Source organism: Hemicordylus capensis, chromosome 12 (genome assembly GCF_027244095.1).
Source record: "Hemicordylus capensis ecotype Gifberg chromosome 12, rHemCap1.1.pri, whole genome shotgun sequence".
In the NCBI taxonomy this organism is placed as follows: Eukaryota; Metazoa; Chordata; class Lepidosauria; order Squamata; family Cordylidae; genus Hemicordylus; species Hemicordylus capensis.
This window is the reverse complement of record NC_069668.1, coordinates 10,826,213-10,847,201: the sequence shown is the minus strand read 5'-3', so window position 1 is coordinate 10,847,201 and position 20,989 is coordinate 10,826,213. Positions and strand designations below refer to the sequence as shown.

General features: G+C 56.0%; 1 protein-coding gene across 2 annotated transcripts in view; it reads right to left on the bottom strand.

The window, feature by feature from the left end:
• The window catches only part of BLTP2 (bridge-like lipid transfer protein family member 2), a 35,274-nt gene extending 14,642 nt beyond the window's left edge, over positions 1–20,632 (bottom strand). The window contains exons 1-20 of one of the 2 annotated variants that reach the window (XM_053275409.1): positions 20,478–20,632; positions 17,519–17,648; positions 16,148–16,197; positions 14,245–14,404; positions 14,029–14,147; positions 12,847–12,907; positions 11,451–11,631; positions 10,195–10,321; positions 9,517–9,641; positions 8,424–8,491; positions 8,185–8,333; positions 7,780–7,895; positions 7,116–7,279; positions 6,571–6,847; positions 5,278–5,483; positions 3,752–4,856; positions 2,940–3,131; positions 1,363–1,565; positions 1,014–1,132; positions 56–276 (exon numbers count right to left, since the gene is read on the bottom strand). In XM_053275409.1, coding sequence (XP_053131384.1) covers positions 56–276; positions 1,014–1,132; positions 1,363–1,565; positions 2,940–3,131; positions 3,752–4,856; positions 5,278–5,483; positions 6,571–6,847; positions 7,116–7,279; positions 7,780–7,895; positions 8,185–8,333; positions 8,424–8,491; positions 9,517–9,641; positions 10,195–10,321; positions 11,451–11,631; positions 12,847–12,907; positions 14,029–14,147; positions 14,245–14,404; positions 16,148–16,197; positions 17,519–17,648; positions 20,478–20,548 — 3,844 coding nt within the window. In that variant the 5' untranslated portion in view covers positions 20,549–20,632. The remainder of the gene's footprint in view (positions 1–55; positions 277–1,013; positions 1,133–1,362; positions 1,566–2,939; positions 3,132–3,751; positions 4,857–5,277; positions 5,484–6,570; positions 6,848–7,115; positions 7,280–7,779; positions 7,896–8,184; positions 8,334–8,423; positions 8,492–9,516; positions 9,642–10,194; positions 10,322–11,450; positions 11,632–12,846; positions 12,908–14,028; positions 14,148–14,244; positions 14,405–16,147; positions 16,198–17,518; positions 17,649–20,477) is intronic. The other variant, XM_053275410.1, reaches the window with a different exon arrangement.
• Positions 20,633–20,989: the final 357 nt, after the last annotated feature.

Below are 20,989 nucleotides of genomic sequence, written 5' to 3'. Positions count from 1 at the left end.
GGCCCACCGTCGGGAGGAAAGGGGGGCCCAGGGGCGGGCCCCTGCGTCCACTCACCCCCACTCGACTGCTTCAGGTCCATGCCAATGGAGAGGTTGAGGTTTTCGGAGCGGAAAGCCCGGTACGAGTCGTGCTGCTGGCCGACCGGCACCTCGGGGAGGTACTCTGGGGAGCGCAGGACGACGCTGTGGTGGTCGTGGGGGTTCCCGTGGCACAGCCACGTCAGGGTCAGCGTCATGCAGAGCTGGGGCAGGTGGAGGAAGCAGCAGTCGTCGTATCTGCGGGGAAGAGGAAACCCAAGGTGAGGCGGCGAGGCCGCGGCCCGGCAGAGACCAGGCAGTAGGTGTGGCACGCGCACAGACACACACACCCCATGGACGCCTGGGGGTCTCACAGACAGCCGGGGCTGCGGAATCCCCGCAAGTCCCCGGGACCTGACCCGTGTTTGCTGTCACAGGGATTCCCAGATGCTGCTGACTACGACTCCCATCAGCCCCACTGCAGCTGGGGATGATGCGAGTGTGGTCAGCAACACCGGAGATCCGGTGACAGGGGACCCCGCCCAGGAGCCGACTGGGCCTCTTCAGCCAGACCCCCCCAACCTGTGTTCCCTCTCACGGGCATTCCCAGATGTCATGGGCTACAACTCCCATAACCCCCAAGCATAGGCCACTGCAGCTGGGGATTCTGGGAGTTGTAGTCAACAACAGCTATGAATCCCTCAGAGGGAACCGTGCCCCAATCCCAGTCTCTCTCCTCCATCCATTCTATCCACGTCTTTCCTTTCCGGCGGCCCCGGTGGCCCACGTCCCTGTCTAGACTGGCAGCTGCTCTTGCCTTATTGTGCATGTGCACCCAGAGAACAAATCAGAAACCGGGAGGGGTGGGAGGAGAGAGGGGGCGGTGGGCAGGCCGCTGTGCCAGGCTCAGGAGGCTGCCCGCCCGCCCGCTGCCACATGCTGGCTCCACCCGCGACCAGCTGGAGGTCCGACCCTCCCGCTGAAGAGCTGCTCACTTGGATGCTGTGCGGACGTTGACGTCCAGGTCCCCCTTGAAGACAAACTGGCCGGGCCGCCAGTAGAAGGAGAGGTGGCTCCACTCCCAGTGCATATTCTCCGTGGTGTTGTAGGGGTTCTAAAGAGGAGCACAGAGGAACACAGGAAGCTGCCATAGACTGAGTCAGACGCTTGGTCCATCTAGCTCAGTATTGTCTACCCAGACTGGGAGCAGCTTCTCCAAGGTTGCAGGCAGGAGTCTCTCTCAGCCTTATCTGGAGATGCTGCCAGGGACAGAACCTGGCAGACGCTCCACCACGGCGCTCCAGCCCTCAAGGATGGGAGGGAGCCAGGCCGGGCCAGCCGTACCTCAGTGGCCACCTGGTGGAGGTTGGCCTGCTCGATGTCCATGTGCCAGTCCCCGTGAAGCAGCAGACGGCTTTTGTCCCACCAGGGCAGGGGCGGGCTGGGGTCTTCCGAAGGCTTGGTCAGGAGGTCGATGGCCTGCCCGATGAGCATCCAGGCAGGGTCCCAGCAGGGCCCCCACACAATGGTGTACTGGAAGACTTCCGCTGCGCGCGGGGGGGGGAAACACAGCTTGAGGGTGGGGGAGGGCAGGGGGGCCGCGGCAACCCCGCTGCCCACTCGCCTCCTGGCAGGCGGGGTCCCCAGCCCCACACGGGTCTCCTCCCAGGAAATCCCCTTCTCATTTTGGAAGCAGATAAGGAGCAACCAGAGAGGGGTGCTCCCCCTATTCCTTCCCATAGGAACAGCCCTGCTGGATCAGGCCCAAGAAGGCCCATTTTAGTCCAGCATCTGGTTTCACACAGTGGCCCACCAGATGGCCTCTGGGGAGCCCACAGGCAGGAGGTGAGGGCACGCCCTCTCTCCTGCTGTTGCTCCCTTGCAACTGGGATCTGGAGGCATCGTGCCTCTAAGGCTGGAGATGGCCATCGGTAGACATGTCCTCCATGAATCTGTCCAAGCCCCTTTTAAAGCCATCCAAGCTGGTGGCCGTCACCACATCCAGTGGCAGCGAGTTCCACAGATCAATTCTGTGCCATGGGAAAAAGTACTTCCTCTGGTCAGTCCTAAATTGCCTGACCTCCAGTTTCATGGGGTGAGCCCTGGTTCTTGTGTTGTGAGAGAGGGAGAAATGTTTCTCTGTCCGCTCTCTCTACTTCATGCATAATTTTATACACCTCGATCATGTCTCCCCCTCAGTCGCCTCTTTTCCCAAGCTGAAGAACCCCAGATGCTGTAGCCTTTCCTCATAAGGGTGCTCCAGGCCCTTGATCATCTCCCAGTGCAAAGGACAGAAGACCCACTTCTCCCCTAGGCTCTCTGCCTGTGTGCCAGAAAAGGATCTGAGGGAAGAGAAGCAATGGCTTGCTGGCGAGCAAAGCCTCACGGTGTGGATCCCTGTTCAAAACCACCCAAAGGAAGTCCTGCCTTGCATAGGATGCATAAATTGACTGATGGGATTAACTTCCCGTGGAGGATATGATGGCCACAGACTTTATAAAAAGCTTGAACAAAGATGCAAGTCTATCAGTGGTTATGGATCAGAAATGCCATCTCCAGAGGTCACACAGTTCTGATTGGCCAGTGCCAGTGCCATCCTGGGAGGTGGGTCACAGCCTTGTGGAACAGGGATAGGGGGGCATGGCTCTTCACAAATGGCCGCACAAATAATGCCTGGCCTCGGATTGTGGACCCTTGGTCCAGGAACCGAAAGAGTTCAGGCAAGCGGCAATCACAGCAAGTTCACAGCCGCCAGCAGCAAAGCGTGCCCAGATGCCTTTGCCTCCAGAGCCGAAACGGAAGCCCAGCCTCAACTGGTGGGTCCCTGGAGCTCTCAGCAGGCCCTCACACTCCTCCACCCACCCCACACGGCTTGCACCAGAGGAGGTGACCCCTGCCCCGTCTCTCCCACAGGTACTTACAGTGGAAGTCGTGGTAGAACTTCAGAGGTGGCATGTTCCTCTCCACGGACACGTCTCCCCAGGGGGCCCCGAGTTTCAGCACCTGCCGCCGGCGAGAGCAAGGCTGACCCCGCTGCTCAGCCCCGGCCAAACGGCCCGACAGCCTCCAGTCGCGGATCTCAAACAAGTACCGGGGGTAGTCCCGGATGCGCACTGCGGAGCAAGAGGAGAAGGGTGAGCTTGGCTCCATGGGGTTAGAACTGGCAACATTAGTTGGCTGCCAGTGTGGTCTCCTACGCATGCAAGGCTGCCACATACCGAGTCAGACCCTTGGCCCATCTAGCTCAGCATTGTCTACACTGACTGGCAGCGGCTCTCCATGTTCAGCCCTACCTGGAGACGCCGCCAGGGACTGATCCTATTGAGCTATGCTCCTCCTCCAGTTATATCGCACGGGAGCTTTTAAGAGCCAGTTTCTCGTCTTCCCTACTTTTGGAGAACATTCTTAAGCAGGAGAAGGTCTCCGGGTAAGTCCCCAGACCTAGATGAGGTCCTCAGCTTCTAGGAAGCCGCTTTCCCCTCAACTGCCCGCAGCTCAGCTGCTGGCCCTTGGAACGTGTCGACATCACAAACCTGGACTCTCGGCTTGGTGGTCGTTTAATGGTCCGCTGCTTCCCCCAAAGAACTGGAGAAGCCAAGACCCACAATCCCCTCAAAGATTCCCGAGGAGCTGGAGACCAGCTCTTAGCATTCCGCTAGACCCCCCTTTCTCCTCCGTCCCCAGCACTCGAATCCGTTTCCACCGCAGCGCGGACGCATCCCCGGGCGCTCACCGAAGAAGGTCTTGACGCTGCCCTTGACCATGCGGCACCAATGGGTGAGGAGTTCCAGCGGCCCTGGGGGGAAGGGGCTGGCGCTGTCCAGCTCCCAGATCTGCTGGAGCACCTTCTCGGCCCCGTGGAAGGACTCGTCGGCCAGGGCCACCAGCTCCAGGTCGGCCATGGTCCAGGTGAGCAGGGCCTTGCGCATGGGGGTGTTGGCGTAGAGGCGGTGGGAGCGCTGGATGTAGATCTCAATGTTCTTCTTCTCCAGCGAGGCGTAGAGCTCCTCGATCTTGCGGGCCGGCAGCAGCTCCCCGTGCTGCTTGCGCAGGGCGGCCACCTTGGCGTCCAGCAGCTGCAGCCGCTTGGCGCTCTCCTTGCTCTCGTCCTTCATCAGCTCGTAGTTGTCTCGCAGCTTCACCTCGAAGACGTCGTCCAGGAAGACCCAGGAGAAGTGCTGGACCTTGAGGAGCAGGTCGGGCGGGAGGGCCGGGCCAGGGGCGCCCCCGGCGGCGGTGGCATGGAGCCCCTTCAGCCACTTCTGCACGCCCAGGGCCTCGTCGAGGGTGGCGGAGAAGTCGTACTGGTAGGGGAACTCCACCGCCACGCTGGAGCAGGAGAGGGCCCAGACCCGGTTGCGCAGGGACCTCAGGGTGGGGAAGGGGCCCCGGTGCAGGATCATCTCCTCCAGCTCGGGCAGGGCCTGCACCTCGATCTCCTTGAAGACCAGGATGGGGTTGCCGTCAAAGCCGGCGGCCAGCTCCGGGCAGTAGGCGTGCAGCGAGGCGCTGTGCCGGTTCACCAGGATCCGCTCGGCCGCCAGGCTCAGGTAGCGCAGCTCCGAGACGAAGGCCGTCACCTTGAGGGCGCTCAGCTCCAGGGTCAGCCCCAGGAGCCGCTTGGGGGCGCCACCGCCCCCGGGCGCAGGGGTGCCGTCCGCCTCCGGGGGGCCCTCCGACGCCATGCCAGTGCCCTGGGGGAGCGAGGCAGGGGCCGGCCGCGTCCCCAGCATGCCTTGCAGCATCTCGTAACACTGCAGGGTGGCCAGGACGTGCTGGAACAGGTACATGTGGTCCGCCGGGCTCCACAGCACGTTCAGGTTTTCTCCACACTGCACCTGGAGGGGGGGCACGGGGGTGCAGAATGGGGCAGATGGGTCAAGCTATGCTGCCAAGGAAGTTCAGGAAGTGAGCAGGTAAGGGGCCGGTGGGGGAGCGGGCGGGGACAAGATAGAGGGGTATAAAATTATGCACGGTGTGGATCGAGGGTGCAGAGCATGGGCGGGTGGGCGGGGCGGGCAACCTCGCCTCTCTGGCAGTGGCTGAACTACAACTCCCATCATCCCCCGCCACAATACATTGAGGCCTCCTCTCCCATTCAGATGAGACATTTCTAGCGGCAGCATCTCAGGACCCTGGATGCCCCCTTTCTTCTGGGAGCTGAAAGCAGCCTCCATCTCACACACATACACATACACACATGCACAAGCACAAAGGAAGGTATCCCCCCCACCCACCAACCTCCCGGCCAGCCAATACCTCCAGAGAGCGGATGCTGCTACGGTAGGTGAGGGAAAGCATGGAGAGGTCCACCACCGGGTTAGGGATGGCCGGGGCTTTGCAGCAGGGCTGCATCTTCTCCGTGATGCTCTTCACCAGGGCAAGCGCCAGCCCCTGGACGCTGATGGTGCAGCTCTCTGCACTGCCCAGCATGGTCAGGGTGTCCACTCTCACCTCGGTGGCGCCTGGTGAGAGAGCGAGAGAGAGAGAGATTTACAGACTGGACGAGAGAACCATCTCCAGGTTAGGAGACCCATGCCTTTAGGGGCTTAGAAGCAGAGTATGAAGAGATCCACACACACACCCCACCCCGCTTTACATAGCAATCTAGAAAGTTGCTGTCAACTGGGTCAGGCCCTTGGTCCATCTATCTCAGGACTGCCTGCTCTGACCGGCAGCAGCTCTCTGGGGTTTCAGGCAGGAGTCTTCCCCAGCCCTACCTGGAGATGCTGCCCGGAATTGAGCCTTGGCCCTTCTGCGAGCCAAGCAGAAGCTCCATGTCCCTTGCTGCCTGATCCCAGCACCTGGGACTCATAGGCTATAACAGCCTCTGAGGCAGGGAGGTTCCGTCAAGTGAAGGTGGAAGACAGGTCTCTTCTTTTAAAAACCCGTCACGTGAGTTCCATGCGTGTGTGTGTACAGTGGTTTCGGACGCTTCGGAACGGAGCAGTAACCATGGCAAGAAAACCTCTGAAGTGAGCAGACGACACTGTAGGAATCCCAGGCTCAAAAGCACCACCTGGGCGAGTGCCACATAGTGGAGAGAGGCTGCATGGAGTGGGGATCAGAAGAGTGAGGTGGTCTCCCTCTCCCCCAGGGGCACCTCGTGCAAAGGACCGCCAGGAAAAGCAAGGCCAAGAAAAAGGTGAGGTCCGCCTGGCTTCGTCTCTTTGCTCATTTAGACGCCAGGTAAAGACCTTTTTGTTCACTCTCAGGCCTTTTGCATTCTGATTTTCAGATCTGGTCTGATTTTTAACTGGCTTTCAATAGCCACCAGTCCTGATGATGGCTCTCCCAGCTGCAGGAGAGAGGGCCTGCCTTCACCTCCCAGTCGGGTGGTTTCCCAAGGCACCTGGGTGGGCTACTGTGGGGAAAGCAGATGCTGGACTCGATGGCCTGATCCAGCAAGGTCCTCCATATCAATTCTTAATAATATCTGACACTTTGGAGGAGCTGAGTGGCGGTGGAAGGCTCACCATCCCAAGTGGGCAGGGTCTTTTCAGGAGAGATCTCGCAGCAGCCCCTCCCCCTGGGGAGAGGAGTGGCTCTCACCTGCCAAGGTGCACAAGGTGAACAGATTCACATCCTCCACCTTCAGGTCCACCTTCCACAGGACTCCGAGGCCCTCCCCCAGGGAAAGGGGGGGTGGCGGTGCCTCCTCCCCCGGGCACTCTTGAGGCTCCGTGCTCCTGGGACGCAGCAGCAGGATCCGGGAGAGGCACTCGACACAGGTGTCTGAAGACTCCACCTGCAGGCCGCGGAGGGTGCAGTCCAGGAAGAGGGTGTCGGCGTGGGTGCTGGAGGTGCCCAGGGGCTGGTTGTAGCTGCCCTGGAAAAGACACAGGGGATGGTTCTCTCCAGGAAGGCGCAAGGGACGTGGGCAGAGGAAAACCAAGCAAGGACGCTGCCTGGGAAGAGGGTGGCCGGGCATTCTTCCCAGATGACATTGACTTGGTTTTTCTTTTCTAGAACCAGGGGCCATGGAATAGATGGCCAGGCAAGTTAGGACTGGCGAAAGGAAGGACTTTTTTTTTTGCACCCAGCCCAGGATTAAACTGTGGAACTCTCTGCCACAGGGTGTGGCGATGCTCACTCACCTGTAGGTTGAAGGAGTCCAGAATGAGGGCCTCACCCCAGACGTGCATGTTGGGCGGGTGTGGGGCCCGCTGGATGTGGGAGTCGGGGCCCACACGCCAGCAGAGGTGGTCAACTGCGAGCACGGCTCGCTGGTGCATACTCTGAGGACGCAGGTGCTGGTAATCTGAGGGACAGAGACAGAGCAAGCAGTGAGACCAAAGTCAGCAGGTGCAAATCACTCTAAGCAACCCCTTCCAGAGCCTTCATCTGGGGTGGAAATTGACTTAATTTCCACCCTCAGTGCAATACTACTTGGGGAAGCTCACAAAAACAGCAAAACAGTCACCCAAATAAACAATAAACAAACCCAAATAAATAAACAATAGTAAAACAATATATATAAATTTTAAAAGCTAACAAAAAGGCCCAAGTTAAAACCAGATTTAAAAGCTGCAAGTTTAAAAGGTTAAAAAAAAAATCACCAGACGTACGCTGCAGATAACACACTAAAAGCCCACTCTCAAAAGATTTTTTGATACTTTAAAAAAAACCCAGAGCGAGCAAACACGGCAAAGCTCTTCTGAGAAGGTGTTCCAAAGCCAAGGGGCCACCACTGAACAGGCCCCATGAAAGGGGGCACAGTCAGCATCTGCAGCAGCTACAGTCAATGAGAACAGAACTTACCTACGGAAACTGAGTTGAAGCCCAGGGCAAAAGGTGGGGTGTTGCCCAGTTGTACAGAGACACTGACATTGGACACCGAGGCACTCAAGATGATAGTAGCCAGAATTTGGGGCATCCTGAGTGAAGAGGGAGAGAAAAAGATGTTACTGTTCAAACACAGCCTGAGCAACCATTTCAGCAAACATGCCAGGCACCGGCGGGGGGGGGGGGGGGGAGGAATGGAAGTGGCTGTTTACTGAGTCAGACCCTTTTCCATCTAGCTCAGTATTGTCAACACTGACTGGCAGCGGCTCTCCAAAGTTGCAGGCAGGACCCTATGTGGAGATGCTGTCAGGGGCTGGACTCCCGCCTCCCCACCAAGTAGGATTATCCACGTGCAGGGAAGCCTCGGGGGGAGAAACCTACCTCTTGCCGTTGCTCCTGACCGGGGCTGGCAGGCCCGCCTTCTCTCGGGCCAGAGCAAGCAAGCCCAGCCAGTGCGAGAACTCCTGGTGCCGGTAGTGGACGATGCAAGTGTTGAGCATCATGGCAACCGAGATGTCTATGGCCATGACCTACGGAGAGAGGGGGAGGAGCTGCAGCTGGGAGGGCGGGGCCAGGGGGCGGTGGCACAAGCTGCCCGTGCCACGGACAGACCCACCCACCTGCAAGCTGGCCTTCAGCACGTTCAGGCACACGATCCGCTGGCGGCTCTGAGAAAGCAGCAGTCCATCTGGGGAAGAGGCAGGAAGGGCCAGGGGTTACGGGGAGGCAGAGGCAGAAAGACACTCCCTCCCTGCCTCGGCTGATCGCTAAGGTGGTGTTTCTGAGGCAGGGCTCAAGTCCCACTCAACCCTACAAGCCAGGCTTTTCTGAGTGCTGTGTGGCTGATGCTCTACATACGTATGCATACATATTTATTACATTTATATCCCGCTCTTCCTCCGAGGAGCTACGTGGTTATATTTATCCTCACAACAACCCTGTGAGGTAGTTTAGGCTGAAAGAGACATGACTGGCCCCGGGTCACCCAGTGAGTTTCCTGGTTGGATGGGGATTCGAACTTGGGTCTCCCCGGTCCTAGTCCATGCTCTAACTACTACGCTACGCTGGTTGCATTTTATTGCACATCTGCTTTTAACTTCGATCAATTGGTACTATTCTTAATACTGGAATTTAAGTGTTTTTAATCATTTTAGATCCTTAATATACTTGTATTGTTTTAAAGATATTGTAAACCTCCCCCTAGGATTATTTTAATGAAAAGCAGCATACAAACCTGACAATAATTTTTAAAAAACCAAAAACGCTCCCCTCGACTGCTCCCCAGATGAACTCTTGTGCTTATTAGTGAAGTCAGCGCATATGGGCAGGCAGGTCCCAAAGTTGTTAGATCAGTGGTACCAAAGCAGGGATTATTTTAATTTTTTGCTGCACCCCTATAGGTGCCTGCTTGTTCCTGCCCGTGCGCACGTGCGCACAGACCTTCCATCGGGGAGAGAAGAGACCTTGCCAGAGGGCCCCAAAGAAGCAGGGGGAAGGCTCTATTCCAGGGGTGGGGAACCTTGGCCCTCCAGCTGTTGTTGAACTACAACTTCCATCATCCCCAGCCACGGCTGGGGATGGTGGGAGTTATAGTTCAACAACAGCTGGAAGGTCAAGGTTCCCCACCCCTGCTCTATTTCCTCCATGGGCCAACGCGCCAAGACTCCTCTCTGTTCGGCTCCCTGCCCCCTGGGTCCCCACCCCACCACTCGCCTTCCAGCAGCAGTTCGATGCTCATCTGGGGCAGGTCGCAGGTGGGGGTGAAGCTGCGGAGGGGGATCTGCTCCCCATCGCACTGGTACAGGAACTGCAGGAGCTTCAAGGTCCAGGTGAGGTGCCTGCATCGGGGGCAAGAGAGATCAGAGGGGCTCATTGGCAGGGGAGCAGAGCTGGTCTTGCGAGAATGAGCATTAGGGGTGGGCACGAACCGGTTCGGAGGCCCTTTTACAGACTTGCGCACACTGCCCACACTCGCACTGGGCACTTCTGGTCTGCCATGTACCAGGGCGGCAAGGAGGTACACTGCTGCCCCGCGGGACCGTTTTAAAGCACAGCGCCGGTGGGGGAAACGCGGCGGCAGGGGTAAGAGCACCCTCCCCGGTCCTTAAAGGTATTACACACACACACACACACCTTCAAACTGGCAGTTGCCGGTTCCGTGCACATCCCTAACGAGCATGACCAGACCCTGTTGCTGAGCAGGGTCCATCCTGGTTTGCATTTGGATGGGGAACTACATATGAGCACTGTGTCTTTTTTTTTTTTAAAGGAGGGCAGAGTTGATTAAAAACGGTCTCTACTTCCAAGCACCTGGCAAACAGAGGGACTGCTGAGCCAGACCCTTGGTCCATATCAAGCTCAGGACTGTCTATTCTCCTTTCCCCTCATTACCTCTTTTGACTGTTCATCGAGAGGACCAGGCTGGTGTTCTCCAGCTCCACCTTCACCCTGCAGGGCACACATTTCAGACTGGCCAAGCTCAGCAGCGGTGGCCGCAGCTCCAGAGCCTTCGTGGGGTCTGGGAGACGAGAAACACACGTGTGAGAAGCCCACTGGCCCATTTGGACTGGCTAACTCTGGCCCAGGGGCATCCCCTGTGGGCCAGAGCAGAAAGCGGATACCATCTCTCTATCTACAGCCATGTTTTCTCGCCAACCGTAAGGGCTTGAGACACGGGGTTCTCAAACAGGGAGCATTAGTCCCTCTAGGAGCAGAAGGGCTCCCAGGGGGTGCTCAGAGCCCTCCTGCCTCCCCACACCCTGTAGCCATGCTATTTGTTTGCCTGAGGATCGCCTGCTTAAAGCCGATGAGTCACATGCAGAAGGGGAGGAAGAAGACTGAAGCCTCTGCTCCTCTGCTCCTGATTGGCTGGCTACATGCTGAAGCTCAGCAGACTCTCCACCGCAGGTTTCAGAAAATGAGCACCAAGCACTCCCATCGACACTAACCGAGACCAGAAAACTTGTCCCGTTAGTTTCAATAAGACTGCCTAAGACAGGGCGGCTCAACTTTGGCCCTCCTGCAGATGTCGGCCTACAACTCCCATAATCCCTGGCTATTGGCCACGGTGGCTGGGGATTATGGGAGTTGTAGGCCAAAAACAGCTGAGTGGGGGCTAAGTTGAGTAGGCCTGACTTAAAGGTAAAGTGTGTCGTTGAGTCAGTGTCGACTCCTGGCAACCACGGAGCCCTGTGGTTTTAGTTTGGTAGAATACAGGAAGGGTTGACCATTGCCTCCTCCCTCACAGAATGAGAGGATGCCTTTCAACATCTTCCTATATCGCTGCTGCCCGAGACAGGTGTTTCCCATAGTCTGGGAAACATACCAGCGGGGATTCAAACCGGCAACCTCTGGCTTGCTAGTCAAGTCATTTCCCCGCTGCGCCTTTAGGTGTTTTAAGCCTGGGAAGACCAGCACAGGGCTATCCCTCCCAGGGGCCTTGCCTTGCTCCTGACATCTACCGAGGCCCCCCCACGAGCCTCCTTTCCGAGAGTGGCAAGGGCAGATGGGCGGCCCATGGCACGGGCCACTCGTTTCTTCACCCGAGGTGAGTGGAGGGCAAGGATTCCATCATGCCCCTGCTCTAGGAAATCTGGACGTGCCCAGGAGGCCACCCTCCACTTCTCCGAGGAACCGGAAGGTCTGACCTGCGGCGTCTCCCGCGCTGCCTCCCACGCGCTGCAGGAGCTCGCTGTGGAACAGCCCCTCGTGGAGCTCAGCATGGAAGTTCCAGACCCCCATGGCCAAGCCCTGGAGCTGCCGCTTGCTGGTGCTGAAATCCAGGGAGATGGTGAGTGACAGCGACAGCTCGGCCAGGCACGCGTCATCCTGCAGGGAGAGGGAGCGTCAGGACCGTGGGAAGCAGCCTTAACTTTTCCACTTTCAGCTTTTAAATCTGGTTTTAAATGGGTCCCATCTATATCTTCTTTCTTTATTTATATTTCGCTAAGGTATCCCCGTGGCTAATCCCGTGTGTGGCAGCTCTCGCGAGAGTTCGTGAGCAGAAGCACCTGATTGGGCAGTGGGGATTCCATATGCAAATAGGGAGGAGGAGCCTGTGATGGTGAAAGTCAGTTGGAATGCAACTGTTAGTGGGCAGGGGTCTGCAAAGAGAGGGGTTGTGAGGGAGGAAAGAGCCCCTTTAGGAGAAGGAGAGCAACAAAATCCTAGTGCACAGATGCTCTGTGTGGGTTCAGCTAGTTTCATTTATTTTATTAATGTTATATTAGTTTTATTATATGTCTCACTAGGGTTGACTGTTTTGCCATTTTTGTGAGCTGCCCCAAGCAATACTGCACCTCAGGGATAGGATCAGCGTCCTCTCTCGCAGGGATTCCCAGATATTGTGGACTACAACTCCCAGAATCCTCAGCTGCAATGGCTTTTGCTTGGGGATTCTGGGAGTTGTAGTCCACAACATCTGGGAATCCCTGAGAGAGTGAGCACTGGATGGGATGTGCATATCTTAATAAATGAAATAACCAAATGTGCAGAACAGGATGCCACAGGAGACAAGCCCCCTCCCACGGCCCCCTTCCAAACCCAGCATCCCTGGCATAGAAGCCAACTCAGATCCTGCATGCCGCCGTAGATATATTGCTGGCTAGGAGGGCCCTCCGTTCAAATCCTCAGTCAGCTATGGAGCCCAGTGTGGTGCAGTGGTTAGAATGTTGGACTAGGACTGGGAAGAACCGAGTTCAAATCCCCGCTCAGCCACAGAACTTACTAGGTGGCTCTGGGGCCAGTCACTTCTCTTTCTCTCTCAGCCTAACCTACCTCACAGGATTGTTGTGAGATAAACATAAGCATCTACACCCCTCTGGGCTCCTGGGAGGAAAAGCGGGATCGAAATGTAGCAAATACATACATACAAAAAACTTGATGTGAAAAATCTTGCGTCACTCACTCTCTTCTCACGGTTGCTTGTGCGAATGATCTGGGAGAGGCCGTCAGTGTGTAGGATGTGTGTGTGTGGGGGGGGGGGGATAGAATGCACAGCCACAAATAGCCACGGGGCTCCCATCCCCACCCAATTCAGCTCACCTGCCGGCTGCTTTTGAGAACTTTGCTGTTCATCTGGCTGAAGGTCACCTCACACGCCATGCTGGGAAGAGCGGGCCGGAGAGAAGAGGGAGACAGCTAAGCGGGAGTGAAGCTGGAGTTGTGAAGAAAAAGACCCCAACAACTCTGGCCTTTTAAGTTCATAAACTTGATTATCGCTTTGATGGGAGGCAGGCCTAAATGCACCGAGAGGGGTCTGCAACGACTTTCAGTATCCACTTCTGCTGGTGCTTGAAAGAGACACTCGGGGCCAGTCTACGGGGTGGGTGAACTTATGGGTGGGTGGATCTAGTTTCCCCTGCTCGAAGGGGATGCCATGCCGAGACCCCTAGCTTGCTGTCTGCCGAGTGTACTATCTGCAGTGAGCTACGGAGTTTAAAAAGACAGTGATAAAACACATCACGGGGGGCACCAAAGATGCTCTTTGGCCTGGAGGAAGTTGCCTTATACCCAGTCAGGCCCTATCTAGGAGGGGGTGTTTGTGCAGGCAGACACACACACACTTCATATATGTGCAGATATATATCAGCGTAAGCGTATACGTCAACGTAGATTTCACACACGTGAAACAGAGGAAGAACTTATAGCAAAATTGTGTCCCGTCTCTTCGACTAGAGGTCATGGGTTTTATGCACATTATACAGTGTCTCTAAAATGTGCATAAAACCCATCATTCCCAGGCCAGGCCTGATCAATTGTGCCCCCACCCTCAGCTGTTTTTGGCCTACAACTCCCATAATCCCCAGCCAAGGGTTATAGCAATAGCAATAGCACTTACATTTATATACCGCTCTATAGCCGGAGCTCTCTAAGCGGTTTACAATGATTTAGTATATGGGTACTCATTTTACCAACCTCGGAAGGATGGAAGGCTGAGTCAACCTTGAGCCCCTGGTCGGGATCGAACTTGTAACCTTCTGGTTACAGGGCGGCAGTTTTACCACTGCGCCACCAGGGGCTCTTCTGCGCCACCATGGGAGTTGTAGGCCAACATCTGCAGGAGGGGCAAAGGTGAGCAGCCCCGTCCTAGGCCCAGGAAACTCTTCGACACAGTCCCGTCGCCCAGCCCAGCCCACGGCCCCAGCAAGGCACCCCCAGCGGAAGCAGCTCACGAGGGCAGCTCTAGGGAGCCCCACACCCTTGGCCCCACCCGGCCGGACTCACCATCTGCCGTCAGAGTCCACCAGGAGCCGGGTTCTCGTGAGCTGGATGTGCCACAGCGACTCCGAAGCTGCCACGTGCAGGACCATGACGTTGACCGAGTCCACGTGGACAGAGCAGAGCTGCAGGGGTGGGGGGAAGAGGGTCGCCATCAGGCAGGCAAGCCGGCCGAGACACCCGCCCAGGCACCCGCCCCGGCACCCGACACAGCTCCCTCACCTGGCTAAGCAGCCGTAGCAGTGAAGGCCCGAGGGGCAGCCCTTGAGCCTGCTCGCTGGTGCTCTGTGCTGGGGTCTCGGGGGCCGGAGGCAGAGGGCCAGGCACCTTTTGGAGATCCACGTGGACCCGGACTTCTCCAAAGCACAAGGCCAGGTAGCGCCTGCATGGGGGAAGGCAGCCAAAGACGGCCATCAGGACGGAAAGCATGCCCGACTCTGCATCGTCTCCGCTCCCCACCCACATGCCCCAGGGTTCCCAGCAACACGGATGCCCAGCTGCTGACGACAACTCTCATCATACCCAGCTGCAACGTCCTTTGGCTGGGGATGATGGGAGCTGTAGTCAATTCCCTGTTCCAGAGAATGCTGGGCATTCCCTACTCAGCATTCCGGTTGCCCTGCGGTTCCCTTAAGCCTTTTCAGAGGTACCCCAATAAGAAGACCAGTCATTACATAGGACGCTGCTGCCTACCGAGGCAGGCCCTTGGTCCAACTACTCAAGATGGTCTGGACCGGCAGCAGCTCTCAAGGGTGTCAGGCAGGAGTCCTTCCCAGCAGTGAACATAAGAACAGCCCTGCTGGATCAGGCCCAAGAAGGCCCACCTCGTCCAGCATCCTGATTCACACAGTGGCCCACCAGATGCCCCTGAGAAGCCCACAGGCAGGAGCTGAGGGCATGCCCTCCCTCCTGCTGTTCTTTCCCTGCAACTGGTACTCAGAGGCATCCTGCCTTTGAGGCTGGAGGTGGCCTCTAGCCCTCCGACTAGTAGCCGTTGATAGACCTCTCCTCCATGAAGTGATCCAAGCCCCTCTTAAAGCCATCCAAGTTATTGGCTGTCACCACCTCTTGTGGCAGAGAATTCCACAAGTTGACAATGCATTCTGTGGAAGAGTACTTCCCTTTTTTGATCCTACATTTCCTGGCAATCAACTTCATGGGATGGCCCCTGGTTCTAGTGTTATGCGAGAGGGAGAAGAATTTCTCTCTATCCACTTTCTCCATACCATGCATGATTTTAAAGACCTCTATCCTGTCTCTCCACAGTCGTCTTTTTTCTAAGCTAAAAAGCCCCAGGTGTTGTAGTCTTGGCTCATAAGAAAGGTGCTCTAGGCCCCTGATCATCTTGGTTGCCCTCTTCTGCACCTTTCCCAGTTCTACAATGTCCTCCTTAAGATACAGTGACCAGAATTGTACGCAGTACTCCAGGTGTGGCCGCACCATCGTTTTGTATAAGGGCATTATAATATTAGCAGTTTTATTTTCAATCCCCTTCCTAATGATCCCTAGCATGGAATTGGCCTTTTTCACAGCTGCCGCACATTGAGTCGACACTTTCAACAAGCTGTCCACCACGACCCCAAGATCCCTCTCCTGGTCAGTCACTGACAGCTCAGATTCCATCAGTGTATGCTTGAAGTTGGGGTTTTTCGTCCCAACGTACATCACTTTACACTTGCTAACATTGAACCACATTTGCCATTTTGTTGCGCCCATTCACTCAGTTTGGAGAGATCCTTTTGGAGCTGCTCACAATCCGTTTTGGATTTCACTACCCTAAATAGTTTGGTATCATCTGCAAATTTGGCCATCTTGCTGCTTATCTCAACTTCTAGATCATTTAGGAACAAATTAAAAAACACCGGTCTGAGTACAGATCCCTGGGGGACCCCACTTCTTCATTCCAGTGCCTGCAGATGTTGGCCAGGAGGGAACGGAGGACTCTCTGCCTGCAAAGCAGATGCTCTGATGCACTGAGCCACAAACACAGAGAAATACATAATAAAGACAGCTGGAAAGCATCATCCTAAATGTAGCAAGCTCAAAAAATGCTGGGCTAATGTCTATCCACACTGTGGATAGGACCAGGGTTTACTCTATGCTATTTGAATGGATTTCTACTCACGGGACATTGTGGTTGAGAAGCTTACTGGAAACCCAGATGCTGTCAATTTCCTAAAACAGCAAACACAAAAGGCAGCTGTGGTGAGAGCAGGGACAGACCAGGTTACCCCTCAGGGCCATCTCCCTGGTAGGTGCCTTCTGCCCCACAGATTCAGGGTGGCAGGTGGCAGCCTGTCCAGAGGCAAAGATGTAAAAGGTATCTTTTCCAGATCGCAGGTGCAAGCATCAATCATTTAAGGAGGCACTGCTGGGCAGAGGTGATAACAAATATCTCCACTTTCGGGCACCGGGGAAACATAGGGACTACCGAGCCAGATTATGAGTCCAACTTGCTCAGTATTGTCTACACTGACTGGCAGTGGCTTCTCCAAGGTTTCTGGCAGGGGTCTTTCCTGGTCCTACCTAGAGATGCTGTCAAGAGATCCTCATTTACCAAAACGTCAAAGACGACGACTCATAGATATACAGAGGTAACATATAGCACTTAATGCAATCTTCGATATAGTTATTTCTCCTAGGCGTACCCGTCGCTGATCCCATGTGTGGCAGCTCTCGCAAGAGTTCATGAGCAGCTGCGCCCATTAGCGACGCGGACAGGAGAAAATAGGGATGCCGGCCCCAGTGGGCGGCCAGCCAACGGGAGCAGGTGGTGGCGGGCCGGCCACTGGGAATTGGCTGGTGGGCTGGAGGAGGTGGCAGGCCAGTTTTCTGGCTGGCCCGCCAGCCAGAAACTGTGGGCAGGTGGGAAGAAGCAGGCTGGCTGCCGAGAATTGACGGGTGGGCAGGCAGGAGGAGGTGATGGGCCGGCTTTCTGGACAGCCCGCCAGCCAGAAACCGTGGGCAGGCAGGTGGGAACAGCGGGCGGGGACAGGGGAGAAGCGGGCCAGCCGGGCCAGTGGAGGTGCAGATCCTCTGCGCCCGGCCCAGCTAGTTGATGATGATTGTTCTTGGCCTGGTAACTTGGTTCTTTGGTATTGTGAAAATACAAAAATAAAAAGTGTAAATAAGTAACTGGGGACCTCCACGCAAAGCAGATGTTCTACCACTCAAGTTTGAGGGTCTCAACCTTGGGGTCTCCAGATGTTGCCAAACTACAACTCCCAGCATCCCCTGGCACAACAGCCAGGGGATGCTGGGAGTTGTCATCCAGCAACAATCCCAAGTCTGAGAGCTGCTGAAGCACACCAGTGTCAGCAGCCTGGCCAGTGGGTGCGGGGTGTGGGGGGACGGACCCCCTTTTGTTAGCCATCTGCAGCAGCCTGCCGGTCCAAATGTTTTGCCAAGCTTTTACCAGCTTCCCCAGGCCAGAAAGAGAGAGTTGCCAAGCGTTCTCAGGCCAGGTTCCCCCTCCCCGCCCCACCCGAGTACCCACCAGAGTCTGCTGCTCCTCCTGGAACTTCAGGCTGAGGTTCTGGATCCAGAAGAACCCAAAAGAGCCAATCTTCAGTTCTGCCTGGAGGCGCCGGCGACACCAATTAGTAAAGAGGATGTACAGCAGCCACCTGGCAAGGGAGACAGGACAAAAGGGTAATCCAACTCATATGCCACAGCCATCTTTCCTGCCCAGTACCCTTGCCCTCCAGGCGCAGGGTGCTTGCAAGCTCCAGACACAAAATCTGGCTGGTATGAAGACTCCCAGGGTAGACTCTCCAAACAGGAATCAGACATTGGCCCTGGAAAGTCAAGGTACACTTTTAAAGGTGGGCTGACAAAAGGTTAGCACTGAGCCTCAAGGCCAGAGCTGCTTTGACCCTCCACAACGTTCTGTGCCACGAAAAACAGAGTCCGGCAACCTACGTCAATGTTCCCAGTTTGACTGTTTCCACAATGTATTCCGCTTCCCAACTTGGGAAGAAGGCAAGCACTGAACACCCCTCCTCCCTTCTGGGATTTCATCACACATGGCCCACTCGTTTTTGATCCCGTCTCAGAAACGGGTAAGGACTAGAAACTAGGGGTGTGAGCCGATTCGAGCAGGGATTCAAAGCCGAACCGGTTCATGGGGGCCGCTGAACCAATTCAACAGGTAAAGTGAGGGGACAGGGCGGCGAGAGCGGCACTTTTTAAAGTGAGGATGGCAGGTCCTTATGTGCTTCACACAGCACGCCCACAGCGGCGGCGCTCACCCCTGCAGACCTCGCCTCCACGCATTCATGACGGCCCTTTGTGTGGTCAGCAGGTTTCCTTTAACTCAGGGCTGGACAAATCCCAGGCGCCAGGGAGCCATGGTGCTTAGAAATTTAACTGCAGCACCTAAACTAGGATATTCAGAGGAAGAATTATTGAATAAAGTGTTTGTTTCAGGCAGCCCCTGAGAGTTCTCCACACAGCAGGATTTACTGTAAACTCAGTTATACCAAAAACCAGATGCAAAAAGTGGATTTTTTAAACCCCAGATATAAATCAGGCTGCACTCTATCACTCAGTGAAAAACCCAAATCGAGTGTGAGTGTGCTCCCCAATAGCTCGCACAGACTTCGGGGCAAATCTGCCCAATACGTAAATGCACAGCCTCCGTCCCGGAGGAGATGCAAGCTAAAGGGCTTTAAAAGCCCTGTGTGAAAAATGTCCTGGTGCTGACGTTCTAAGTAGGTTGTTTGTAAAGGGGATAAAGAGAAGGCCGTTGACTCTCTGCCCCCACCCCCACCCACAATGTCCATCATTTAGTTTGCCGTCTTGTTCTGTCTTAGAGAGACATCGTTTTATTTTAAATTTCACGTCTACTTCTTATTCTTATTGTCTTTTATCATAGTTTTTCAGTGTGCACCCCCAGGCTTTTAATATCTACTTTTACTTTTAATATGTAATATGTAGCCACCTAATGGTGCAACGGGAAATGATGACTAACAAGCCAGGGGTTGCCGGTTCGAATCCCCACTGGTATCTTTCCCAGACTATGGGAAATAGTCTATATCTATATTGCTGCTGCCCGATATAGGTGTTTCCCAGACTATGGGAAACACCTATATCGGCCAGCAGCAATACAGGAAGATGCTGAAAGACACAATCTCATACTGTGCGGGAGGAGGCAATGGCCAACCTCTCCTGTATTCTACCAAAGACAACCACAGGGCTCTGTGGTCGCCAGGAGTCGACACCAACTCGACAGCACACTTTACCTTTAATCACTCCTAATACTTTATGCTGGTCCATCACCGTAATAATGATTGATTTAATTTGAATGTCCATCACTACGCTTGATAATTTTGCCCAGTGTTCAAAGTCTGGCTCTTCAATTTTGGGGCTGCCGCCTAGATCCAAAGAGAATTAATTAAGGCCTCCTTTAGCTCCCCTCTCTTAGGACATGGAGCAACTGCATGAAACACCCCCCCCCCGGGGGGGGGCTCTCTTTCTACCCACAACTCTGCTTTTCTAGCACCTCCCTGAGCAAAAGGGCTCTAAATTTCACCCACTCCTCCTAGATTATAAAGACGCCACAGCTGACACCAGCTTAATCCGGGCTCTGTATGAGTGAGCCCCGAAAGAAAAGCATCCGCAGACAACACATGCTCAGAGGCACTAGCAGTGATAACAGAACAAGCTGAACTGGAGGATGGCAGGCAAGGAGGTCATTTCCACCTGCAGCTCACAGGAAGTTGGGTGCTTATTTATTATTATGTTTCTAATGGTGCTTGTTTAGTATCACGTCAATATTATGGTGCTTGTTTGTTATCACGTCAATATTATGCTGCTTGTTTATTACCACGTTTCTGTTGAAAAAGCAGCCCGCGACAACACCACCACAAGTAAATACAGTTGAACACCACCACCAGAACATGACCACCCTAACACGAAAGCAGCTGACCGGGAGCACAGAGCAAGCGCCGGCATCGGCCATGGGGTGGAAACGAGCCAGGTGCTGGCACGGAGGTGTGTGATCTCTGGGCTGGCAGTGCCACCTGCGAGATGGCGAGCTGGGCAGGGCCAGGCGAGGAGGAGTGGGTCTGGGCCCAGGAGGGCAGAAGCAGGCATCTGAGTGGCCCTCCAGCAGCTGGGCAAGGGGCATGAACCGTAGGCGATCTGGAAGTGTCAATATTTGGGGGGGGGGGAGGCAAATGGCTGCACAAGATCTTGGAGAGGGCGGGGGGGGCACCCCTTCAAGGCTGCATGAAGTGGGGGAGGAGGTGTTTAAAGCTGGCCAGACTCCCTCCGAGCCAGGGAGTTGGTTGCAGGCGACAACAACAACACACTCTGACGTGCCACCACCTGCAATTCTCAGCAAGAGCCAGGCCCGGTGGTGGTGGTGGTGGTGGTGGTGGTGGGGTGTCCCCCGGCACCCCCTCCCCGCGCAGCCATGCAGCCCTCGCCCCCCACCCCGCGCTCCTCCTCACCTTCCCAGGCACAGGATGCCCAGCAGGACCAGCAACAGGACCAGCAGGACGCCCAGCAGCGGCACCGCCATGGGGCTGGCTGGCTGGCTGGGGGGCGCGCGCTTCCAACCGCCCGTCACCGGCAGCGCCTGGGGACGGGCCCGCGGGAGCGCGCGTGGGGAGGGCAGGCAAGGGGCGCGCGCTCGGATAGGCCAGCGCCGGGCGGGAGGGGTGGAGCCAACCCCGGGCAGGCCGCGCCCCTTAAAGGGCGCCAGCCTCCAGCTGCGCGCACCGGTCTCTGTGGCTTCGCCTGTTGAGCATCCTTCTCCAGCCTCGGGGATCCCAGCCTTTTGGAGGCTGCCTACACTGGGCTTCCAAGGCGGGGGTGGGCTTCTGGGGCCAGGACTTTCTCCCTGGAAATGAAGCCTTGGAGCACCCGCCGGGGGGCCGGGGGCGAGGCGGGGTGGGGACTGCTCGGAATCCTGCTCTGCTTCTTCCCCGGCCTTCTGCACGCCAGCTCCACTTCCCCCTCC